Source organism: Sinocyclocheilus rhinocerous, unplaced genomic scaffold (assembly GCF_001515625.1).
Source record: "Sinocyclocheilus rhinocerous isolate Xijiao unplaced genomic scaffold, SAMN03320098_v1.1 scaffold988, whole genome shotgun sequence".
NCBI lineage: Eukaryota > Metazoa > Chordata > Actinopteri > Cypriniformes > Cyprinidae > Sinocyclocheilus > Sinocyclocheilus rhinocerous.
This window is the reverse complement of record NW_015650363.1, coordinates 2,337,492-2,365,479: the sequence shown is the minus strand read 5'-3', so window position 1 is coordinate 2,365,479 and position 27,988 is coordinate 2,337,492. Positions and strand designations below refer to the sequence as shown.

Here is a 27,988-nt window from a genome sequence, read left to right as displayed (position 1 = left end):
TGGCAAAGGTGAGATTTACAATGTCACACGATCCAGCAGAAATCATTCTGATTTGGTGCACACACAAAAAAAAAAACATTTCTTATTATTATCAATGTTGAACACAGTTGTGCTGATTAATATTTTTGTGGAAACTGGTGCATTTTCGTTCAGGATTCTTTGATGAATAGAAAGTTTATTACAGAACAGAATGTATTTGAAAAAGAAAACATTTGAAACATTGTAAATGTCATTACAGTTACTTTTTATCAATTTAATGCATCCTAGCTGAATAAAAATATATCTAAAAAAAAATCTTAATAACAATGCTCTTGTCATTCTCTGAAAATGGCACACATGGAGACTAAGACCTCTATTTCATGTGTTTTATATTGTGTTTGATTTATGCTCCTTTTGGGTGACAAACTTGATTACTTCAGGGATTCAGTGACCACAGCAAATTCTTTTGAAAGCGTGCCAGTGAATCCATTGTGCTGATGGAATACAAGGTCTGTGCGCCTATGGAACACTGATGAGCTGATGAACACTATTATGAGCACAGCAATTCTACACATACCACACAGTGATGAAAATGGAAGCAGCCATTGTTGAAATATCAAGAGGGGACACATCAGATATTAAAACCTCCATCTTACTTACCAACGGCAAATAACATTAGAGGCAATTATGCAGTGACTCAAATTTAATCATGAGACCCACTCAAACCCGCCCGGCACATACCCAATTACTTGCTTTGAGAGGAGAATGTCATAGTTCAAGTCTAAGGCTTTTGTTTGACAGGAAAACGACACAGAAAAAGACAAAGGCAGAGGTGTAGTATAAATTAGCAGATGGTGGACTGTTTGTTTCTCCATTACAGAGGTACTAACATCAGTTTTGAGTTGCAACTGTTCAGGAATAACAGTGTAGCATGTTGCTTGGTTACAGTGCCTTGTTTAGGAAGTAGCTTGAGGACTTCGCAATGAGTTTTGCCAGCAATGAATGGGCAGCGCACTCTTCACAATGGGAGCTGTGAATCGCAAATATAATAAATTAATCTCCTTTCACATTCATAGTTCCAAAGAAAAAGCAAAACAGGATTAAAGTCTTTCATTCCAAAACTTAAAAAAAAAAGTTGAGGCTTGTAACAGCTGCATTCCATACACTTCAAGGTAAACAAGAAATAAATAAAACATCAGCAGTCTCTTAAATTATATATGAAGAGCACATCCACAATATCCCAGCGAAGTATGACTAAAAAATATGAAATGTTTACACATATTTACATCTATAATTTAGGTTTGTCAGCATGCTTTACTTTAACAATCAGTGCCATCCATATAATCTCCAGTGCGTTTGCTCGGCAGCAAACAAGCACTTGTGAGAATTCCATGGGATCCTGAATTATAGCATTTACACACATAAACACACACACATAAACACACACATGCAAACACACACATGCAAACACACACACACACACACAGTTTCAGGATGACAGGTTCTTCTTTTCTGGCATTGTTGTATGCTGAAATGTGATTTGCTTCTGGTTAGACTTCTCAGTCTTAAGTGTCCAGAATGAGAGGTCAAACGACGAAGACTCATCTCCTTGAATTGCATTGTGGGATGGCACCGCACTGGAACCTTTGCCGTACCTGTACAACAACCATTAGAAAATGCTCACAGTGAGAAATGGGTCATTTTATTTAAGAAACACCTCACTTTCAATTCATGAGTTGATGAAACTGACATATAACCTGAATGCAGGATGCACTTCTATTCAGCACAACATACCTGTCTCTTTAAGACAAGATACTGCTACTATACAAGGCCATCGTAGAGTGACAGAGCTTGTACAATAGAGGGGTCTGCCTTTGATCCCTCCTGGAATTCCTGCAGGGTCAGCTTCCCATCAGCATTCTGGGTAAACAAACAAACATTGTTTAGAATCACAACTGTCTCAAATGCTGAGTAAAAACAACTACATGTGTTATTTTAAGTTTGTTTGTGGTTATACGCGAATGCATGACACTTTAAACGAATGTGGAACAGACTTTAAGGTTATATCAGTTTACAAACTAGAGGATACTAAAAAAAACAGCCATGAGGATTTTCAATTATGCATGAGGAAAACACTCTCCCACTTTAAAGACGCTTCACATGCCCAGCAGGGGGCGAGTGCTAACAGGCTGATCCATTGAAGAAAAAATCTCAACATTTACATTTACATATAGACATTTAGCAGACGCTTTTATCCAACGCGACTTACAAATGAGGACAATGGAAGCAATCAAAATCAACAAAAGAGCAATGATATGCAAGTGCTATAACAAGTCTCAGTTAGCTTAATGCAGTGCACATAGCAAGTATGGTCCTTCATCCAGCAAGAAATGTCTGTTAGACAAGCTGAGATGCGAGCAGCTATCGTCGGATCATCAGGATGGAATGAGAGGTAGAGTTGAGTGTCATCAGCATAGCAGTGATATGAAAAACCATGTTTCTGAATATGAAAACAGAATTACTCAACAGAGTAGGCAATGCAAATGCTTCTTTCACCTTACCTGGCTCAGTGTAGTACTTGTTTGAAGAAGCATTAAGTCTTAAATTAACCCTACTGGTTCCTCATAGGATGCAGATCTGATGTTGAATAAAGCAAATCTGCACGACCGGGCAGTTTTAGCAATGTGGTCTGAGAAAGTCAGCTGATCAGCAATCATAACTCCAAGGTTTCTGGCTGTTTTTGAAGGAGTTATGGTTGATGTGCCTAACTGGATGGTGAAATTGTGATGGTCCTTGACGTGATTTTTCTTGACGGGTTTAGTGATGGTTGATTGCTAATCATTACTGTTGAGTTTGGACTGCATTAAAATCCTTAGTCTGTAAGGAATAGTCCACCCACAAATGAAAATTCTGTTATCATTTACTCACCCTCATGTCATAACCTGTATGCATTTCTTTCTTCTGCAGAACCAAGAAAATATTTTGAAGAATGTTGATAACCAAACAGATTCGGTTCCCATTGACTTCCATTGTATTTTTGTCCATAAAATGGAAGTCAAAGAAAAAACTGGAACTGAAACATTGTTTAAAATATCTTCTTTTATGTTCCACAGAAGAATGAAAGTCATACAGGTTTGGAATGACATAAGGGTGAGTAAGGCCCAATCCCAATTCTACCCCTTAGCCCTTCCCCTTTGTCGATTCTCTTTTGGTTGGAGGGGTAGGGGTAGGGGAAGGGCCAGATAGCCCTTCAAACGAAGATTTTTCGGGACCACACTTCAAACGAAGGGGTATGAATTATCTCAGCATAAACCGGCTTCAGCGACAACATGGCTGCCAAGGGGAAGGGGTATAAAATAGAATTGGGATTGGGCCTAAGTGATGACAACATTTTCATTTTTTTGTAAACTATTCCTTTAAGCAGTTAGTCTGCTTAAGTGATTTCCACAAATTAAATTCAATTAAATTAAATAAACAGCCCGCTACATAATAACACTCAGTTTTGGCTTGGATTATTAACTGGTTCAGTGTGATTGGGGTCAAGAAGAAAGGACATACCCGTACCTTATCCATCATGGCAAAAATACGATCCACTCTCTTCTCCGGCGTGTTTTCTTCTTCTGGAAGGTCCACTGTGTTTCCCTTGAACACACGTTAAAGATGTTAAAGACATCTGAGAGATTTTACTCATTAAACAAATGCCATATGTTCCAAATGTAATTACAGCTGAAATGAACAGTGACTTACCACCATCTGATAGATGGCATCTACGATATTGAGCATTTCATCACGTGTGATATAGCCATCGTTATCAAGATCATAAAGCTTGAAGGCCCCTAAAGCGTGTAACAAGAAGTCATGGTGAGTGTGTGCAGAAATATTATGGTGCTTTCTGTAAACAGGGTACAAAATAGGGCCTGAAAAGTAAAAAAAAAAAATATTTTTCAACAAATGGTCAGTGCAAAGAGGTGCTTAACTTTCAGAAAAATGCAAGATACTGTTGTATGATTCTAATTGCTAGATACAGCCGAGAAAGTCAAGACAGGTCAAAATCACCAATTTAAAAAAAATAAAATAAAAAAAAACTCCAGCATCCTTTAGAGATGCCACTTGGTTTATTTTATTTGATGCTATGAAATACATTTATTTTTAAATGTGACTTAAGTGTCCAAATACATTTTGAGGCCAGTGTATGTTTTATATAGATAATAAATTAATGTATTAAAGGGGTCATATGATGCGATTTCAAGTTTTCCTTTCTCTTTGGAGTGTTACAAGCTGATTGTGCATAGATAAGATCCCTGAAGTTGCAAAGACTAAAGTCTCAAAACCAAAGAGATATTCTTTATCAAAGTTAAGACTCTTGAGAGAGGCGGGGCATAGAGGACCTACAATAATGTACAGTATTTGAAAAATAATGTGTTTTTTGAACATTAAAGCATGTCAACATATTCTGTTACACCAAATACACAAAATAATGATCTTTAAAAAAGCATCATATGACCCCTTTAAATCCATTACTGGGATTTAGTTTTTATTTATTAATTTATTTATAAATCAAAAACTTGCTTACAGCGGAGCTTTTCATCCAAGGTCCCACGTGAGGTCACAGACAGGGCCTGAATAAACTCTGAGAACTCAATCCGTCCATCCTGTGAAGATAGATAGATAGATAGATAGATAGATAGATTTTATTAAATATTATTTATTATATATTTTGATTTATAGCCTACTAATACATTTTAACACTAATGAACCCTGTTAAATGTTGTGAAAATTATTTTTCATAGTTTGTTCATGATGTCTAATGCACCTTATTGTAAAGTGTTACAAAGAAGCTTTCTGTTGATTGGCAGAGTAAAATGGGCCAGTGGGCTGCTATTCCTGTCCCACCCTGCTCTTTCTTGAGGCTACAGGCTGGCACCACCAGCCATTACAAAATGCATTCTGTTGCCAAATATCCAGCAGATACGTTATGACACATTTTATGATTTGTCTATTGAAACCTCTCTAGACCAAGAGAGGTAAATTAATGCAGTTTCATGTTATTTATTTAGTACAAAGCTTTAAACTCTTCCCAAATATGTCTCAAGGGGTAAAAACGCTCAACTTGGTTGTTCAAACCTTACTTTATTGTGTGAATTTTTATGATTTATGACTAGGCACTGTGTTTTCTGTCATCTTCCCTTCAGGTTAGTTAGCTGGTGAGCTTGAGGAACGTCTGAAGAGGCATTAACAAAGACAGACAGCATTTAGTTCCTGTGAATAAAATTATCCAATCAAAGCATTGTTCCACTGGTGAGCTTTCACACCCAGGTGACCCTGCCTGATTTGCAAGTGTTTATTTTTGCAGTGTATTATTTCAGACTGAACTGTTCTTGAACTGCAGAGTACAAATAGCGTGTAAAAAAAATAAAACTGTAATTATGCATGTGATGTCAGCAAATAGACTATATACTAAAGGCTCTCTATACACAAGCAAAAACCCCAGCAAGGTTAAAAAAGTCTTAAAAAATTTAATTTAAAACAAAGACCTCAAGGCCCTTATAATACCCCAAAAAACAAACCAAACACTGACATAAATAACTGATACTTAAAGGGGTCATATTATGCTCTTTTACAAAGTCTTGATTTTGTTTTGGGGGTGTACTAGAACAGACTTTCATACAAGGTTGTTTGAAAAACACATTATTTTTCACATATTTTACATTATTACAGCACCTCTCTCCCCAGTCTGGCATGAACGGCTCGAATAGTTCCTGTATCAGATGAAGGCCCACCTTCTGAAATACGAAATGTGCTGTGATTGGTTAGCTGGGCCAGTGTGTGTTGTGATTGGCAGCACTCGGCGCCTGGTCGGGAAATGTCATGCCCCTTACCATAGCTGCCTGCTACGAGCTTCATTGTAAATATTGCGTCAATATCAAATCAATTTGAGGGCATTACAGACTAACTAAAGTTGAAAAAGTGAAAAAGCATAATAGGACCCCTTTAACTATTCTTAATCTAATAAATACCAATTATGAACCAGATTTCAACTTGATAACATGCATCAAGCATCCTGCATGTTACTTTACTTCTTACTTTTTTCTTTACTACATAGACTCCAGGAATAAAACCCACACACACAAAAAAAAAACCTTCACATGCCAAGCTAAATAATAACAATAATAATTAAAAACAATAATAAACAGAAAACAATAATAACAATTAATGTATTCATTTCTAATACTAATAAATAAATGTATAAATTATGAATTCATTTTTAAATTACTATAATGTAGTACTACAATAGCTTACTACAATAAAATAAAAATAACAAAAAATTACTACAATAGCTAAAATTTAGCTACATGTTCTCACTCAACGATGGAACAAGAATCAAATTCATGTTTACCTACTGAATTCCTATGTATTCCTCAATTCATTTTCCCTTCAACAGAGTTTTCCAGTTCCTGCTATTAAACTGAATCTAGCATGCAGTGTTACGTTTCAGTCAAATACAGCTTTGAGGTTCAAAGGTTCAGTTTTGGTGTCATCAAACCACAGAATCTCATTAAACCAAATTGTTGCATTTCCTATATGCCTCTGGCAAACTCTAGGTGACTCAACTTTCTTGCCACTCTTCCATATGAGTCACGTTTGTGAGTGTATTTGCTTTCACTGTCTCATGCAGTCTGTCATGGAGAACAAAAACAACAACAACAGTTACTGTTACTGTCCTACAACACTTCCAATATTCAGAGCACTACCTTTTGGAGGACAGCCATTTATTTAATCGTTTATCTCACTTTCAATGATGACTTTCATTGTGCTCAGAGTTGTTTTTTCCACAACATAAAACATTACTTATATCCTTGCCTAGACATGGTCATAAGGGTTTAGTGTTTCCTTGAAACCGCACAAAGTGGGGATCAGGTCAAGTCAAGTTTATCGTTCCTGTCATTTGCGAGGTGTTGAGGTTTGGCTCATCATCATGGCCGTATTAGCCCCTGCTGGCAGATGCTGAAACTGCACAATCTGAAGTAGAGTGCGTTCAATGGATTGTACCGTTGTTTAAACACATATCGATTGTTCAGCTGATGAAATTTCTTTCTGGAAAAAAAAAACTTTCAGTAGACAAAAACTCCATAAAACAGTTTTGAAAATTGTGAGTTTGGTAAATGACATGATCTAGGACCTTATGAACCATTGTACAGATTGTAAGCTTATTGTAAGTCTATCGTTTTTATCCGTGTTAAATTCAATATGGCATCTAACCTGATTAAAGGGATAGTTTGCCCCAAAAAAATTTAAATGCTGTCATCATTTGTGACCCTGGACCACAAAACCTGTCATAAGTGTCAATTTTTTTTTTGGCATAAAAGCAAAATCAATAATTTTGACCCATATAATGTATTTTTGGCTATTGCTACAAATATACCCAAGCGACTTAAGACTGGTTTTGTGGTCCAGGGTCACATTTACTCACCCTTACATCGTTACAAACCTGTATGAGTTTCTTGCTTTTGTTGAACATTAAAGAAGATATTTTAAAGAATACGGGTAACCAGACAGTTGATGGTCCCCACTGACTTCGCTAGCATGGAAAAATAATACTATGGAAGTATATTGCGGACCATCAACTCTTTGGTTACATTCTTCAAAATATCTTCGTTTAAGCTCAGCAGAAAAAATAATCATACAGGTTTGGAACAACTTGAGGGTGACTAAATGATTGCAGAATTTACATTTTTGGGTGAACTATACATGCAATTATTTTCTTAGTTTTGATATTTTTGTACAGCGGTAATTAAATTATAATTAAATGTGAAAAAGGATAACACAAACGTCATATCGTAGAATAAGACTGGTTCCTTGCCAAACGAATGCTGCTGTCAAAATGTTGGAGCACAAATTCAATGAAAGCGAGAATTGTGATGTCTGGTTTGTGCCTTTTTGACCTCTGTTTTAGAGTCAGACTACAGAGTCTGTTCTGTTAGACATCACTGCAGTTCTTTACAAGCCCAGACTGATAACATCTCCAGAACACTGACCATGAGATGGTGGCTGGAAAAGTGAATCTGAGGTGAAATGCATTGCAGTGGTACAGATTACTAGAAAAGAGCAAACAAACGCCAAGACGAATGTCTCTCACGAACAGCGGTGCCTTTCAAAACCTATAAATAAACATAGGGACTGGTTTGACTGTGTGTGTGTGTGTGTGTAATCTCTAAAAGTGGTTTGGCTGCCAGACGACTCTTATCTGGCGGTGCTAACTGGCTCCTAATCACATTACAGATTGCATAGATAACAAAATGAGGCTATTTAATGAATAATTAATAACAGGAACAGAGCACAATTCGCTAGAGAGTGAGAATAATTAACCTTTCCCCTCCCATCCATATACATACGTGCTCTGTTGCAAAACCTGCGGTCTCTCGCTGTCTGCTGTCTACATAGGCAGCTGCCTTCTAAGGCAGCATCCTAACAGTAAAGGAAACTCTGACTGACATAGAATTATATATATATATATATATATAGCCAACTCCATGTGTATTACATGTGTATTACAAATATTGCTCAGCATTGAAGACTTGATTTGAAATTGATTTTATTAGTTACAAGACAGAAATAATGGGAAACTCTAATAAGCATAAATACACTTAATACACATAAAAATTTAATATTAATATTTATTTATTTATAATTCACATTTATCTTGTTTCATCTACCATATTGGATAAATTATTTGCCTGAGAATTTGTTTGGATAAGTATCTCAGGAGGCAGCATTATTAAAGGGACAGTTATTTATATTATTCATAATTTACTCACCCTCACGTTGTTTCAAACCTGTATGAATTTCATTCTTCTGTTGAACACACACACCCACACACACACACCCAAACATCGTGAAGAAAGTTGGTAACCAAACAGTTGCTGGTAGCCACTGACTTCCATAACATTTTTTTATTTTTTAATACGATGGAAGTCAAAGCCAACCAGCAACTGTTTGGTTACCCACATTCGTCAAAATATCTTCTTTTCTGTTCAACAGACGAAAGAAACTCATACAGGTTTGAAATAACTTGAGGTTATGTTAATGATGACAGAATTTTTATTTTTGGGTGAAATATCCCTTTAAGTTGTCTCTTTGTTTGGAACAATATTTGAGTTGAGACCATCTATGATGTGTTAGGTTTTGGAACAGGTTTACACTAGGATTGTGGAGTTCATCAATAACATTAGAGCATAGTAGGAACATCTACTACCCAAAAGAAAACAGTGACCTTTAGCGATAAAACCCCTGTCAGGGTGAACGGGGCATAAGTAAAGAGTGAAAGAGATAAAGACAGAATGTCTCCAACCCAAAAGAAATTCTTTTGAGCAAGACCCTAACAGTGACTTGCACTTCACCTTGTTCTCGTCAAAAACATTGAAGACAAATGAGGCAAACTTGGTGGGGTCACCGAAGGGGAAGAACTGTTTGTAGATCTTCTGGAAACCTGCAGCATCAAGCTGACCACTCGGGCAATCTTTTATGAAGCCCTTGTACCTGGAAGAGGGGAAAAACATTATAATTTCATACCCTTTGAAAAGTCTATAAAAAAAGTGGGCAAGATGTTACAGAAGACTGTCAAAAAGTCTACGCTCATCAATGAGCAGAGCACCTGACTGATCTCCATGCTAACAAAATAGGCTTATGCCTTTACACTCTGCCTCATAAGATCTCATAAGTCTGTTCTCTTTCTGACAGTTAGAAATAATTTATAGCTAGATCTGTCAGCATCCTAAACCCTGCTGTGATTTGAGAATGACATGTAACAAGAATGAAACTTTCACTAAACTACAGGTAGCAAGACTGATGTCTCCTGTCTACTGTGCCCTGCTGGTCAAACCTTCTCATAAGAAAAATCTTTCGAGTTTTCCACAAAAATGTTTCACAACTGTTTCGGCACTGACAATTATAAGAAATATTTCTGGAGCACCAAATCATCATATTAGAATGATTTCTGAAGGATTGGAGTAATGGATGCTGAAAATTCAGCATTGCCATCACTGAAATAAATTACATTTAAAATATATTCAAATTATATAATATATTTTTTATAATTTATCTTAAATTATAATAATATTTCACAATATTACTGATTATTGTATTTTTTGATTAAGTAAATGTTGCCTTGGTTTAAGCAACTAAATGTTTAGAGAGAAGTCTGTTGTTTCACCGGAAGATTGACATTTTGATTAAAAACTGGTTGACATTTTGATTAAAAAGAGGTTAAAAAAAACATATGCATGGATGAATTGTTCATAAGATCACTAAGATGCAATAGGTAGACAATAGAAAATAGAATAGGTAATAAATACATTTCTATTTTAATGCAGAATTTAAGATTAAATGAGAACATGCAAGTCTTAAAACACAGCCATGATCAGTAAGTTTACTCACTATTATGAATGCTTCAGCTGAGCATGTGAGACCTTTGTGTGTACCAGAGAAATATTTTGTCCACAACCACAAAACCCCTCAAAGATATTTTCTGCCACATGCACACAAGTATCACCCATAGGGTCAGGGGTCTGAATAACCTCCCGTATCTTTATGACGCCATCCTCTGGCCACATGCGGACCAATGCCAGCTGTGTAATGTCTCAGCAATTGTCCCATTACACCACACCGGTCAGGAAAAAACACTCAGCCAAGCACACTCAGATGATTCAAAAATCAATTGGGCTATTTTTACAGCTTCAAGAAGAAAATGTTCTCTGTAAGTATGATTCATGCTTTATACATTCATTGGCAAAGGGGTCTGTAGGTGGTGGTGGTGGCAGCAGCTTGGAAAGGGACTGTTGCGCCCCATCAGGTAACTCTGAAGAACCTTCTACCTCTCAACACATTCACACATACAGAACTCAAACTCTCCACAGCATTAAGCATGCACAGAGTGAGCACAGAGCAAATCAGAAGGGTAACGGCATTTTGTTTTCAGCTAATCCGACTTGATTGCGGCTTAATTTGAGCACGCCGCTGTTGTCAAAGCAACGTCTGCTTTTTTTTGAAAAGCGAGGATCACAAAACACTTATACTTCCAATATGATGTGCAGAAATGTAATGCAGTATCTAGTTCAAAAAATGACATTTTTAATGTTCAGATTTCAAATGAAAACCAATTTGCCCCATCAAAGCTGTTAAACACCAGCTTTCATTGAGACGTGATGATGAAGTGTATGCATCTTACATTGCAGCATCTAAAAGGCACTTTCTAGAAATGCTGTTGCCTCGTTCTCTAATTACATGATATTAAACTGTCTATACAAGTTCCATATTCGACTATGTCAGCCTACAATATCAGTTCATTCTGTCTGAATCGCTGATGTAAAAATCAGCAATTACATGTCATTTCCCTGCTGAAAAGACCAATGTTGATGGTCCAAGCTGGTTATTGATGGTTTGTTGCAGGTCTAGCTAGCAACATCAAATATGGTGACATGAATGTCTGGTCATGAGACATGCAAGAACCAATGAGGTTTCATGTGAGTTGATGTTGGTGGTTCATGTCACCATTTTTAATGCATTCTTGTTATACTTTTGTTGATAACAAATAAAGGCTTAAATTTTGAATGTTTTATATCCTGCTAACTTTTAATATATGGACAAAACCAGCTGATCATTCTTTAAAATATATTGTTTGTGTGTGTTCCACAGAAGAAATAAAGTCATGCAGGTTTGTAACAACATGAGGGCATAAACAATGGCATAATTTTCATTTTTGAGTGAACTATGCCTTTAAGAAAGCATGGAGTGACACCAGCACCCAAAACACAACATTTGCTGGTCTTTTCAACAGAGTTGGCCATTTGTTCCTGAATGAAATATGTTGTCATTCCTCACACAGCTGCACTGGTGTCGGCTCAATTGACCGTCATCACTTCTGAACCTCTCTGGCTCTTAATGGAAGGGAAAACGTTAAAGGAATCTCAATGATTTTGTGTTCATTGGTGGTTACTGGAGGCAGTGTTTTAATCATTGCTTTATGATAGCATAATATTGTTGTAGTTAGGTGCTTTTTTTGTGGTGTTGTACGCTTAATATGATTTACCCAATTATGACATTCCAGAATCAACAACCCTGTTTACCCTGGAACAATATTGCTATCAAACAATCACATTTTAAATTTGCAATGAATAGTAGAATCAGCGACAGATATTCAGTACATCTGAGAAAAATGGATGATTGAATATTGAAGTGAGTCGACTCTTTTGAGTGAATAATCTGAATGATTTGTTCACAAATTGAACTACCTTGGTTAAGTTCAACACACTCACAGCTCAATTATCCACTTGCAAGCTTTTAACATTTCACAGGAGGGAAGATGAATGAAACGTGACTTAAAAATGTGACTTTTTGTTTAGCAAGACTGCTGACAAAAGCCTCGTCACCTTATGGCACTTCGGCTGTGCCCTCCATTAAACAGAACTTCAGTAGATTGCAGTATATTCAAATACAGACTTTCATTATGGAGTCCATTAGCTCATGCAGGGAAAGACAAATGACTAAATTAATCGTTCAGATGTTTAATTGTTGCTCCTGGGGCTGTTGGTTAACCTATGCACAGCCATTAATTCAGCCTCCACGCAGGTTAACCGCAATGCAAAGTAGTTGGCTGATCAATACCCATCAGCGCATATAAAAATGGTCATTTATATGCATATAGCGAGTGGAACTCCTGGTCAATGCTGGGGATTTCATTTCTGTATGTATTATAAGCGACATAATGTCTAGGTCTAGGATAAGAGGACACTGAATGCCGTAGCCTTTATGAAAGAGCAATTCTGTCAGGCTAATGTAATAGTTCTGTAATTCAGTTTGAGATCAGGGAGGAAGATGTTTATGTCACTTTCATTACATTTCAGCTCTGAGGTTGAATAACAAAGATTAAAATAACAATCACACAAAAAAGATATATGAATATTACTCTCAGCCTCAGATGTGCCACCACAGTCTGTTCACTGACCATCTGATGAATGAGGAAAATAACAAGCAATGACTCAAACTGCCAGTTTCACTGTAATTAACTGGCTTTATGCAACTCCTGGAAGTAAACACACACCATTTCTGTCAATAAACTTGGAAATTAAGTTATGTTAAGAAGGCAACAGTGGTTTTAAGGAAGAAGATATCCATGAGCAGAACTGTAAAATTTGCTTTGTTTTGCATAAATTACAGTAACTTGTACTCATTACTTTTTGACAGATAGAAATTATTGTAACAAATATATATATTTTCTATTACTATTCACAGACATTGCAGTGCCATTATTTAAACATTGCATTGCAGACATTGCAGTGCCATTATTTAAACACTAAACACTTGATTGATGGCAAAATTTTAATTTGCAATTATTAATTTCCAATGACCCCATCCCACAACATGTGTGTGTGTGTGTGTGTGTGTATATATATACTGTATATTTGCACTACCATTTAAAGTTTTGGGGTAAGTACGTTTTTTAAGAAATGAACACTTTCATTTAAGTTTTTTTCATTTAAATGTTTTGTTTTTTCATGTAAATTTAAATTACACACAATTCTGACATTTGTGCATCACTAAAGTACTGTAGCTAAAACCATTAAAAAAAGCAGCTTTTTGCACCTTCATCTCATCCACAGGAAGGATCCTCAAAGGAATGATGGGTACTGAATAAGCAACGCACGCTACAGGACTCTGACAGGCAGAGTAAATTCAAAATGCACCTAGCTCACGTCCCACTGCAGCCTCACACCACGTCCTTCCTCACTGGTTTTATGTCGACCAGCAGCGGCAGAAATGAGTCAACAATTTAGCCTGGCAAACAACCAGGGACACACAGTGCTAGGACTGGACTGACCTTGAGCATGCCAAGCTAAGGCGCCAGCGCTTGAACTCTCTGACAGGCTGACGTTAAGTGAGGTGTGCCAAACTACACACTCCAGCTCGATGACATTTGGGCATATGAACGGAGAGATGGGCTGTAATATTTCTGTCAAATGTGTGTGTTTCAAGGATAGACACTGAGATTTTTCCCCTGGGAAGCACAACTACAAAATGATGAGAGGAAATGTAAAATGATGCTGTGCTGAGTGGCCAAAGCAGATGGAGGTATAAAAGCATGATGTACCCAGTGTGCCAAAACAGACAACAGAGGGAAGAGAGGAGGAGGATAAACACAGAGCAGAGGAGTGTGTGTAGAACTAGATAGAAAAACAGATAGATATAACAGTATAAAGACAGAACAATAATAGACAGACAGACAGGTAGGTGATGGATGGATGGATGGATGGAATAACTTACCATTGCTGAACTTCTTTCTCTGTAACTGTAGGGGGAAATAGGAGAGAACACAATGAATAAATTATTAAATTAAAGAGGAAATAAAATACAAGATACAAATTTGTCTGGCAGCCTGTGCTACATTATCATAACAGTCTTATTGCCTCTTGTGATTCCTTCTAAAATAATGTGTAGCGTCTGGACCACTCAAACACACAATATATATTTTGGAGTCCCTAATCATGCAGATTTATGCTACAAGCTCTGTGTAGAGTTGTACAGTAAGAAAGTTATTTCCCTTAACCAGGAAATTAACGTTCTTAGAATTGACAAGACAGTTGACCCTGAGAGGTCAAGTAAATATCTACAGCGGATCTAAAATATTCATAATTAATTATAACTAGTTATGATTAATTATTCATATTTCCCATGAGCTGATTCGTTACAGATGCGTCTCCTAAAATGCACAATACTAACACTTTTTATGGTCTCACTTGTAGGGCATTGACATTAATTTATCACTTAACTAACACATCTATCATAAGCGACTTGCAGAAGGCTTATTAGACACTCTGAAGCTACACTGGGTTACTTAGTAAGAAATAACAGGGCTAACAAAAAAAGAATACAAGCACAAGTGAGAGCCAGCAGTCAATGAGTAGGCTGTGGTTTGTTGGACAACAGCATTCGGTGAAGTATGCAGGCCTGTGATTTATAAATGCTATACACAGAACACCTTGTAGCTCTTATTTATCGATTTTTTCATTATAGTTTCTTACAATCTGTAACAAACTAAAAATAATTTATTTTTCAATTAGAATAATCCTCCTGGTGTGGCTTCCTGTTCTCCCTGGGCATCCCACCGCTATACAATAGGCAAGTGTATTTGACTGATTGGGTGGATGTGGGAGTGGGCAACCTCATAAACCAAACAGGGATTTTGCTTTTATTCGTCAAAAAATGCATGTTCCCTCATGCAACAGATGTCATTCTGGGTAAAACATTATAAGAAGGCTACATGAATCTGTACCCACACAACCCTAGCGCAGGGATAGCACAGTTATGTTGTTGCTGGGAAACAGCAGTAACCTAGAAGCTTGAAAACAATGGCCGGAAATGTAACCAACACAATGACCCAATACTCTTAGCCGTCAAACAGCACAGCATGGGTTCAGTTTAGATCTGTGATACCTGGAAAACTGCATGCAAATAACGATACATCTACTTCTTCTGTCGTGTTTGACTAGTTGCAGTTTGATTGGCTAGAGAATTCATCATTTTTTGATAATCATCAACAGTGAAATATGGCTGTTTGTGCAGTGAGGGGCTTAAGTCCATCACCGAAGTAGGAAAAGCTTTTGAAGATTTGAGTGGGCAATGTCTGTCTACCTTCATCCTGTCTCACTAAAACCTCCTTTGGGAATGTTGTGCTCCATTTGTGAGGAAAAGATGAAGAGAAAGAGAGAGAGAGAGAGATTAAGAGAGACAACGTAAAGAGACTTGGACACCTTGCATCTGGAACAAAAAAGGAAGTTATGAAACCTTCTTGGCTATTCAAATTGCACAATATTCTTAGAAGTATACTGTGAACAATATGTAAATTCTGTATGCAAAGAATAATAAGATGACCTAATATTGGCTAGAATGTAAAATACAGAAGAACAGAGCTTAGTTCTAAATCTGATTAGCTGACTTCTACTGGATTCCCGTGAGCTTAAGAGTCCTTCTATGCTTCTACATGAGCAACTAAACGATTGATTTCACTGAAAATGGCATATATAGGCGGCATATGCAGGTAAATTTGAAAGTACGGACACTGACACCACAGCCCAATGATTTAGTATTGTTTTCAGATCACCCGAATTGCTTGTGAGAACTAAAAAGTTGATAGACGTGTACCAGGAGCATCTGATGGCTGTTGGCGAAGTGCACACTATTGAAATAACTGTGCTTATTCATCTTAGATGGATCAAAATTCTGAGAACGAACTTTACAGATATCTCCAACTAATTTTTTATGTGTTTTAGTGTAGATTGTTGTGCCATTATTTGCTTTCCTGCCGATCTCACATGAATAATTTATGTTTGTGCAAAAGTCTGATTTACCCACTGCCAACTGTCAGTCACTTTATATGTTATTCATAAGGCCTCTTTCTATTTAAGTGGGCGGTCCTCAGTTGAAGCAACTACAGAGCCAAGACCTTATGCCATCAGTCAATAGTTGAGTCTTGCTGGCCAACTCAGACAAGTTTTTGTATTGTATTTGTATGTAAGTTAACAAACTAAACCTATTTTCATAATTAGAAAATGATTATTCATGAGTTTTTGTTGAAAACAAAACTGCAGCAAATAATAGTGTCACGATACGGTGTCGATGAACATGCATGAAGATTAAGATGATGATGATAAACAGTCTTTAATAAATCCACATATGTGACTCAAAACCAGTCATAAGGGTTTTTTTTTTTTAATTGAGATTTATACATACATTATGCATAACTGAATAAATAAGCTTTCCATTGATATATGGTTTGTTAGGATAGGACAATATTTGGCCGAGATACTTTAAAACTTCAAAACTATTTAAAAATCTGGAATCTGAGGGTGCAAAAAAATCAAAATATTGAGAAAATCACCTTTAAAGTAGCCCAAATGAAGTCCTTAGCAATGCATATTACTAATGATAATAAATTTTTGATATATTTACGGGAAATTTACAAAATATCTAAATGGAACATGATCTTTACTTAATATCCTAATAATTTTTGGCATAAAAGAAAAATCAATAATTTTGACCCATACAATGCATTTTTGGCTATTGCTACAAATATACCGATGCTACTTATGACTGGTTTTGTGGTCCAGGGTCACATATAAGTAAATCCACACAAGAAGAGGCTTGAGACACAGGTAACATTAACAATACTTAAATACACGGACCAAATTGATAATTAACAAGACACACCTGGAACTAATGATGAACTCAAATCAATAACCATGACAACAAACGAACTGAGGTCCATGCGGTGTGACAAATAGCACTGCAATTTTTTTTTTACAGCCAACTCTGTAATTTTGGGCAGCCATGATTAGAAATAAGCTTGGCGAAATCCTACTGGGACCGCTGTAGGCAACAAATGATGCATCTTTGCTGCCCTCAGAAAAATCGACCAGATGGAGGCATCTTTGTAGGATGTTATGCAAACACTGGACGCAAACTAAGCCTTGATGCCTTCCTTTGTATTCTGCCTGAGAAGTCAACATTTTTCAGGTTTCTGAAACCGACAGTGTGTGCAGACCCTCCTTTGTCACTATTAAACATTTGTGTGTCTAATACGTTGAACATTTTCTAAATGGTCTGCTGAGAGGAAATTGTGTGAATTCATGCTGGCTTTTTTGTTTTATACCAAAATGCCTCAAACACTCCTTCACATTCTATGAATGACTCTGTGAATGACTCTGCAGCTAAGCTCTCTTTGTACTAAGACCACTAATCAACACTGGGAAACCATTCAGTAGCAAGATCTTTTCAGATTCCTCCTTGCAAATGTTGAGGCAGACTGTTCTAATGGGGGTAAACAAAGAGTTTGTATTTCAAGCTTTGGAAAAAGATATTTAGAAAAGCGTGACAGAGAAGGAAATGACTAGCCCCTTCAGACATACTGTCCCAGCACAATGACAGAGCAATTAAAGGAACAGATCACCCAAACAATGGAAATACTTTGCAAACCTGTGTGATTTACTGCAATGGAACATAAAAGTTGACGACCATCCTTTTCAATATAATGAAAGAGAATAAGAAAGCAGGGTTGTTAAGCTTCAAAATGGCAAAAAAAATTAAAACCCACAATAAAATCCCAAAATTATAAAAGTAGTCCATGTGCGATTTTCAACTTATCAATTCATTTAAGAACAAATTCAGTTAGAATTTTTAAAATGAAGCATTTAATCCAGTTCAAAAATGGTCTAAATCATAAATCTTATGACTTCAGTAGACCAAGCATGCACTACGTTTATAATAGATTTAGGGTGCTTTTGTGTCTCTTTGGAATATTGAACACTCTAAGAACGCATGGAAAAGAGTGAGCAATGTATGATTCAAAATTTCTTATGTTCAGCAGAAGAAGAATAAAGTTATACAAGGGCATGAGGGGTGAGTAAATGATGACAGAATGTTCATTTTCTGATGCATTAGTCCTTTAAGAGTTCACACTCATATTTCATTTGGACTAGCTACTAACACTCTAAAGGGAACCTAAAATGTCAATTGTATGCAAATCTGCTAATTGAAAGGACAGAACTTTAATGGGGCAATTGCTCTTAGCGCATATTGATCTCTCCAAACAAAGCACCATTGGAGACTAACATGTATAGCACTTTAGTGAGATGTGAGCTGGCATTGAACTGGCAGTGATATAGGCCTTTGTTTAAATTTGCCTCATTAAATCATTCAGGCCTCTAATGCCCAGTGCTGTAGTCCTTTAGGCTACAATTCTCCACAGAGCTGCTACGGTAGCTTACATTCGATCAATACCAAGAGATATGTCCTCCATTAAATAATCTAATGATTGCTATGAAAATGCCATCAGCCAGTGTTACATAACCCAACAAAAGAGAAGTGCCTCATATTTGTAGTTACAGTAAATGCCACGTAAAATCTGTTTCACCACACTGAATAGGCGAGCCAGTGTTCTAATTGATAAACTTTTGATCAAGGCCTTCCTGGCAGAATGAAAAATCTTCTGCCTAATCTAGTCTGTATTCATGCACGCTTCCCTTTGCTCTTCACCACGCAAAAAAACTCAATCATGTAGCCCACTCTACACTACAGCTGTAAAACAAGTTAAGCTGTCTTTTAATTGGCATAAACATATGCAAAATACAGACATGAAACTGATGAAACTGTAGATTGAATCAGTCGGTTGCATCTGGGATAACAGTGGAGAGAGAGAGAAAGAGAGAGAGAGAGAGAGGCCAGCTGTTCATTTTGAAACGAATCGAAAAGAGTCAAAAAGTCAAATTATGTTATAAAGTTTATATGGCACTGATGATTTCAACCAATTTTAATGTTTACATACCATATTTGTTTACGGCAGCAGCTATTTTCAAAGCTATTTGCTTTGAAGTGTAAATAGCGATAGAGGCTATTTACACTAAGTGCAAATAGCAATAGATGCTATTTACACTAAGTGCAAATAGCAATGGATTCTATTTATACTAAGTGAAAATAGCAGTATTTTTAACAATATGCTATTTACACTAAATGCAGATAGCGATAGATTATATGCTTCTATGTTAAAAAAGCAGGATTTTCTGCTATTTATACTACTTGCAAATAGTGGCAATTATCTGCACCTCAGTATTATAGTACATTATAAAACAGTATGCAGTAATAACGTATTGAGTGTAAATTATCATTTTAATTCAAATTATTAAATGGATGCCACCTTATTGGGACAAAGCCCTCCCTACAGCTACCCTAACCCTACCCGATACTTTATTTTCAACTTTTTGATTATTTCCTTAATTTTTATTGAAAATAAATGCCTTTCCGATGTAATATGAGATTTGAAAAGGGAGAAAAAAAAGTTCGGTAAAAGGCGGATTCGAACCCGGCTTGATCACGTCAAAAAGACTACGATACACGCTTTACCATTTACGCTACTGTAACTGACCATTGTCTGCCGTCTTTTATAGTGTTGACCATCTCTATCACACGTTTGTGGGTGGAGCTAGTGTAAATAGTCTCTGCCAACAAGGCGGGCTAGTGTAAATATACACTCCGTTTGTTTATTTACTACACTGGTTTACATGGATAAATCATGGTGAATCAATACCAGCTTAGTGGTTTCTTACAGTAGCTAAACTTATATTCAGATGAAACTGTGACTTCAAAGACATGACATGATTGATAATTTTGAAAATCAAATACAATATTATTGTATTTATAGAGTTAATATGTTTGTAAACAATGGCCAGTTGCATAAACATAGCCACCATGTTAAGACTGTGCCTTAACAACTAGTTTGACCAACTAGTAGCTAGCCAAGAGGTAATCAGACTTACTTTCTGGATTCAAATTAGACCAGTCTATCTTTTTATAACTGACTTTAAAAAGTTATGACCAGTCTTAAAGAAATAAAATTGGATGACTAACTTTTTAAGACTAGTCTAAGCGGTTTATGCAACCGGCCTCAGCTCCGCTGAGTCGCCGGATCGGCTTTCACCGTGGACGAAGCGGAGTCCAGCCGGGTCGTCACATGTGGTTGCCGCAAGCCCGCCAGAAGCTCCTTCGTCGGATCCGCCGGCCGCGCCGTTCTCATGCCCGCCCACCTCCGCTCACTCTAGGCCGCGGCTCACTCTAGGCCTCCAGCCTCCGCTCACTCAAGGCGTGTGTGACGCCTTGAGTGAGTGCGTGTGTGTGTGTGTGTGTGCGTGTGTGTGCGTGTGTGACGCTGTTTCGTTGTGAAAGCGAAACTACATTGTTTGGCCTTCCAAAAGAGGACACGACTAGAAATCAGTGGTTAAGTTGTATTTACAACACTGTTCCAGACCATTTTAACCCAAATAAATCACAATGCACTGGATAGCTGGCCAATCACAGCACACCTCGCTTTTTCAGACCGATGAGCTTTGTAAAAATCGACACGTTTCAGAAAGGAGAAACAATAATGTATAGTATGTGGAAAATAATGTGTTTTTTTAACTTTAAACCGCATAAACACATTTCATTACACCAAATACACCAAATAATGTTCTTTTTAGCATCATCATATGACCCCTTTAAGTGCAAGTAATTTATAAACTGCTTGTCTCTATAAAACAATGCTCTTTCATCTACATTGCAAAAGCAAATGCATTTAAAGCCTTTACTTCCCCTTCTTTCAGTAGTCCCAGACAATAGCGCTAAGGCAAACCTAAAAATACACAATAGATGACTTCTTCCCAATTAAAAACATAATTTCTAGCTATGGGCTCGAGCTTATAGAGAGTTGAAAGACATGCAGGAACAAAATGAGGAGAAACTGATAAAGGTTACAAATAGGGATGAGGAAAAAAAACAACAACAATGGAGGGTAAAGATAAGGGACTGCTGAGGAGAGAGAGTGGTAGGTAAGAGGGATACATGGAAAGAAAGAGAAATGCAATGTCCTTCATTGCTAAGCAGAGCTGATAAGGCCTGAATTACAGTATTCCATTCCATGCTCACAGAGAGGCAATTCATTGGGAGAGAGAGACTCATACAGAGAATGAGAAGAAAGAAAGAAAGAAAGAAAGAAAGAAAGAAAGAAAGAGAAGAAAGAGAAGAAAGAAAGGAGGAATGTGAGGGCCATGGAGTCCATCCCAGCACGGAGGCACATTTCCCTGCATGCTGCAATTTCCTGCCCAGCGCCTTTCCAGCGCCCACCACTGAGCCCAACACACAGCAGACACCATCATTAGGAAGCCATTGGCTGTCACTTCCCATTCTATATCTGCATGACTTCAAACACTGCCTACTTTACCGAGCTCACTGCTGATTATAACAGACACTATTTACTCACAGTGTCTTGGCTTCTTTTGATAAGTTTGATGAAAAAAAGATCTGCTTTATATTAGGCTTCCTAAATCACCTTTAATAAACGGATGGTAAGGTTAGGTATTTGCTATTTGTTCTTAGTCGGTACAGACGGTGTAGGTGTAACCTAATATAGAGTTTTATAATGTTCAGTTCCTCACATTCATTTTGCTGTAAATCTTTGTAAAAACTCTGTTGCAGGTTACACTGGTGCATCCCAATTCATGTACTTTTGCATTATTCTATGCCATTGTGTATGTTTACTCTGGAAATGTAAAAATGTGCACTTCAAATACCTGGATGATGCACTTAATTAACCAAAAAAAGAAGAAGTGTGGAACACTTCATGCACTCAACCAGCCACAACGATTTACCATATTTCTGAAATAAATAAATAAATAATCTAAACATGCCGGACTTCCATAGATTTGCATTTGCAAAGAGCAACACCTGCTTGATGATATGCTGGCTACATAAAGAACTAATGAAGATTCTCAGTAAAACAAATACAAACAAGTCCTACAGTGAATTGTGTCCTTAGCATTTCCAAAACTGTTGTCATTTCACTGCACTAGTTTTAGAATCAAGACCTAGCTCAATGTGTTTACATATATAGTCTATGCATCCATGGAAACCCAATCTGCTTCACTGGCAGAGAGCAAGCCACTTTCAGATATCTCTCTGGGCAACCACCAGCCTGATTGCAGATCTCAAGACCGACCAATTTGCATATTCATAAAGATCAAGTCCTAATTGGATGGCTTTTAAAACATGCTGATTAGGCCCACTTCCAGGCTTCTGCTAATCACAGATTGCGATGCCACGAGAATTGTGATTTCTTGTGACAAAATATATGTGGTATGACCTGCAGGATCTTGAATGCAGTTTAACCATGTTGTTTTCAAACAAATTAGCTCATATTTCTAGTCTCTTAATTTGTGCATGTGCTGACACAAGAGGATAACAGATAAATAAAAAAATTAGGTTTTAAAAGCCACCGTGGCCTTTTTACTCAAAGACTCAAGACTAAAAAAACATCAATGAGATTATAGCAACAAAGAAAAAAAGAACACTAAAGAAAAACATAATAAAGGTACGAAACTGCATTTATCACATGCATCCTTAAAACGAAATGTTCTGCTATGGTTCCATGTAGAACCCGTAACATCCACTGAACTTTTCTTTTGCACAAAAATGGTTCTTTTAGGAAGTGTTCAATGAAGGGTTCTTTGGGGAACCCAACGTGTTTTTTTTTCAATGGAACCTTTATTCTTAAAAGTGTAGTCAGAAAGCACTTACAGTAGGTCTTCCTGGTTAGTTCCTCCACCACCTCTGGTTTGAGCTTGCTGTTTGATTTCCCCATGCTCTCCGGACCTCCTGTAGATAGTTTGTGTGGTCCAGCGTGGAACTGACCCTTACCAGAACTCCTTACAAGCTTGTTTCTCCTTAAGGCAGAATCTCTTAGAGCCAAACGCACCAACAAAGTGAGAAACAGATCAGCACTGCCAACAAATCCAAGGAAATCCATCCATTGTGCATTTCCCTCTCCTTTTTGGCTTTCTGGACTGTTGTAAGGTCTTAAGTCTCTATTTGGATCTCTCTTACCCAGCAGGTCTCTCAAAAAATCATCCTCAATTACAGTCGCCTCAGACGAGTCCTTCTGAACTGTTGCTCCTCAAATAATAGCCCATTCGTTCGACCGTCTGCTCGAGTGCAAGTCTCAGATGCTAACCGCTTTCTGTCAGATTCTTCAGTGCGAGGTGCGAGGCTTTGAAATGTATCGAAGTGCCAATGATTAGAGGAGACGCTAGCTGGGTTCTGAGTGCTCTCTCTCACTCACACTTGAGCACCAATTCTCTCTGGCTCTCCACCCACCCTCCCTCTTCTCTTCTTCTTTTTACTCCCTCCCTGCGTCTGTCTTGTTAGCTCTGAGTGGCTCTTAAAAGAGATTCCTTGCTCTAGTTGTCTTGGCAGCCGAGATAAGAGAGTTTGGTAGAATTAAAAGAGAAGCACAAACTTAGTCCTGGTTGATTTTAACGTTTCACGCTCTAGATGATGTTGTTCTGGTAGAAGTCGTTCTAGTAGAAGACAACAGGATCTACAAAAATAATGAACACTGGCTGTGATTATTGATGTTTTATTGGGTGCAAATTTCATCAAGATGACAAAAAGGATCAATCAAAATCATATGGTGAACAAGGCTGCTCAGATTTGCCACCGCTGATCGCATCAGACAATATGCGGAAGCCGTAGACCAACCAATTTTTCGATGTCACAGTCTGCTGATGGCACTCTTTCTGACACAAGACATTCAGCTTCCCCTAGTAACCGCTGTTTGCTTATCTCCAGGCCTGTTCTTCATCACACCTTCTGTAGTTCAAAGCAGCAACTCCTGTTCGCCAAGGTCTGGTTGTCCAGAGAAACCTCTAAACACTGCGGGCACAAACAGCAACAAGGTCAGACTGCATTGGAAGATAAAAGTGTCATAAGTCCAGCAATCTTGATGGAGCCGCTGAGCGATGAGGGGAAATTGCTGACCACACACTCCCCATGCAGAAAGCTCTCACACTTGAATTTCATGAGAACGATTTTCTCCCTGAGCCTGTGTAAGGATGGCACAATGCACTGTACCTGAACTGATATCCTCAACTGGGGTCAAACTGCATTACTCAAATTATGTTAGAAGCAGTCTGAAGGATTCTATATTTAGTTAAGGGTTGTAGAGTTCAGTTATATTGATTTAGCTACAGTATGTTTCAAACAATAAAATGTTTCTTGTTATGGGAGCTCGGGCAATGAATAAATAAGCAGAAAAATCCAAAATATTAAAGCTATAAAATAAAAAAGGGGGTATGGTTAACTCTGCGAGACTGAGACTAAATGAAAGACAAATATCTTCCTCTGATCTTGTTATCAATAACTGGGAAAAAACACTCTGGCAAAATGTTTTGAATCAAAGCACAGAACAGGGCATTCAAAACAAGCTTTGAGATTAGATATTACATTATAGTCTCAATGCAACACTGAGCACCAAAGCTAATAACCTCCTTACATCTGCTGCACTGACATTCAATGCTATATACAGTGTGTGTTAACTGCCTGAACAAGCCATAAAATGCTAGAAAAATCTTAGCTGGGTGAAGAGATGCATCTTCACCTTATTAACTGACAAAGAGAAATCATAAATAGCTACTGCTTTATGAAAGCACGGTGCATCTCCAATTGCTGAGATGTGGAAAAATGAATGAAACTAAAATAAAGATATAAAGGAACTTGAGGTTTTCAATGACTGTTGGTGATATATATAAGCCATATTAAATACTAGTATACATGTTACCTCAAGAATACTACAACGCACTAAATGATAGACATAATTGCAGTGTTCAAACGGCAATTCTGCATTCTAGTATTATCAAATAAACTGAAATATGCTTACACTGTTTGAAGGACATAACAATCAATTGTGATTATAACAATAACTGTAGTAACTATGGTAACCCAGGTTACCATGGTAATTTTGTTAGATGTGACTGAACAGCAGCTCGGGGTTTACTGATGAAACGACATGTTTACACGATTACGGTCCTTTAAACGCAAACAGCCAAAAGGGACACATTTTGACAGGAGCTCAGCGACCGCTATCACAGCAAACTGATACGTAGTGAACGTAAAGCATAGGACGTTATCTCTAAAACTAAAACATAACTGGACGGAATAAACTCCTACCTCTTATTTACAAACATCTTTCACTGAAACTTTTCAGCTGTGAAACTTGACAGATGACTCCTTGTATCCATGGGAACTCTACTAGCACGCCGAAAAAGGGCATCTTGCCATCAAGCTACGTGTCACACAAACCCTTCTCCAGTGTTTACCTGTTAAAACGCAATGTTTTGTGAATAAAAGCCAACGTCATATGACACTTACCGAGCCGTACCTAGCGTTTAGGATTGTTTGTTCTTCACAGGTCGCTCTCTGTCAGTCAGGATGTGTTTTGGCTTCCTCCTGCTCTCTCTCTCTCTCTCTCTGAGTGTCTGTAACCTTCATTCAGACGGGACTGTTCTCGCAGACTCTCCAGAGGCTGGACAAACTAAACTCACCGCTCTCCATTAACCCCTGAGTTTCTCTTGGGTAGTGAGCTTACGTTGTTAACACGTACTTCACTTATCGTTCTCTGTCAGTCAGGATGTGTTTGGCTTCCCCCTTCTCTGTCTCTGAGTGTCTGTAACCTTCATTCAGACGGGACTGTTCTCGCAGACTCTCCAGAGGCTGGACAAACTCAACTCACCGCTCTCCATTAACCCCTGAGTTTCTCTTGGGTGAAGAGCTTACGTAGATAATAGTCTATATTCACTTCATCAATGGGGACATTTAAAAGGTAGACTATTTATGATAATAATATTAATAATTATATATATACTTATTAATATTATTATCATTATTATCATAAATACCTTTTAAATGTCCCCATTGATGAAGTGAAGTAGCCTATTATCAAATGAATGCGTAGCTAAACCTACACTTACGTGAAAAGGAGAGAGAGCGAAAAGATTGACTTTAAGTAGGCGTACCTTTTAGTATTCATAGTATTCCATTATGTCTTTCATTATCTCATAATAACTTATTTCTTAGCAGCTTAAAACACATAAGCGACAGGATTTGTTGCCACATAAACCTAAGCTTTTTTTTCCTTTGAGATTTTTTAAAATCTTCAATATGACTACAATCACAGAAGCTACTACTACATAAGCAAGAAAGTAAAAGTGCAACTTATTATTGCTTAAATTCTAACATAGTGATTGTAAAGTATCAGCAGACCTGCAGAGACAGCAGAGTGTTGTACCTGAACATTGGCTAAGGCTATTTCATAACACCCAAAATCATGAAAAAGAATGGTACCTTTTTGGCTCCGTTTAGAGGAAAACCATTTAGTCTAGTGATACTGACTAAAGGGGGTTGCAGACAGCCTGTGGAGTTACAACTGCCAAGCTATGCGTGCTGTATGTTTGGCACACACGCGGTTGATTCCGGGCCCCTTTACCATCTGTTATTGGCTATTTCAAGCTCACAGTTTCACATGAACCAAAAGCATTAATTAGCTGTGCAGTTTTATTTACAAATGCACCCTCGTTTCAGCCTTTGATTGCTATTCAATGTTGCCTGTGCCATTGCTTTCCACAGATTCTAATGCACAGCTTGCATTATACTGAATATAAGTGATATACAAAGCAATACACTTCAGTGGAAAGGATGGGAAGTACATTTGTATATACCTGCACTGTATTTTCCATTTTCATCAGTTTCAGGGAATGGGTATACACAGTGTAGGCTACCAAGGTTTCATCTTATTTTCCACTTCTGCTGCTCTCCGATGTAAATAAAACATCCTGCTCTTAATTCCCATGATGCTGTGTTAAAAGCAACATTTGGCTTTTGGAAGAATCTGTCTAATGCATTCTCAGTCAGGCAATGGAAGGAAAATAGACGGGTGGAGGAGGTACTTCAAAAGCAGTTTTAAATGTTTACACCCAAAAGCATCAGGTCAAATGATGAAATGCATTTTTAAATTATACTACCTGCTATTTAAAGTAGATTGACATTTTGTGAATGTTTGGTGCAAATGTATCCCATGATTAATGGGAAAAAAGAAAAAGAAAGAGAAAATGTTACAAAAAAAAGCAGGCATGTTAGACGATGTTGTCTTCCTAATTTACTCACAGTAAATTAGTATTTCATTAAACCCTTGTACATTTATAATTTCGGAGATCTTAGAGTGCAGGCTGCCGTTGTTTATACATTACCAACCACCTAAGTAAACATCTGTTTTGGCCTGTGTTGGAGATACCAGAAAATAAGTCACTGTAAGCTACTGAGCTTTAATATTTATTAGTGTAAGCTTTTATCTTCAGACTGAAATCCTATAGGTTTCCAAGTTCCAATTTTACCCAAACTATAGATATTCATTCCAAAATGTACTAGGCCTTTGCAATGTATTCATTATATGCTCTGTTCTGAGCTGTTTTGCATTTATTACTCTTTGTTTTTAAACTTAATACATTTTAAATTTAAAGTAAACTATTTATTGTTTTTGTATTTAGAATGACATTGAATGACAATCTTAAAGTTGGCCAGTTAAAAAAAAATATATATATATATA

General features: G+C 37.3%; 1 protein-coding gene across 1 annotated transcript; it reads right to left on the bottom strand.

Annotated features, from left to right (window-relative positions):
* Positions 1–1,547: 1,547 nt before the first annotated feature.
* On the bottom strand, positions 1,548–23,340 carry LOC107711846 (neuronal calcium sensor 1). Its single transcript, XM_016516891.1, has 8 exons — positions 23,131–23,340; positions 14,296–14,320; positions 9,378–9,516; positions 4,553–4,631; positions 3,727–3,815; positions 3,544–3,621; positions 1,774–1,899; positions 1,548–1,634 (listed from the first exon to the last, which is right to left on the bottom strand). Exons 1-7 carry the CDS (start codon positions 23,192–23,194, stop codon positions 1,801–1,803), a joined length of 573 nt encoding a protein of 190 aa, XP_016372377.1. The 5' UTR covers positions 23,195–23,340; the 3' UTR covers positions 1,548–1,634; positions 1,774–1,800.
* Positions 23,341–27,988: the final 4,648 nt, after the last annotated feature.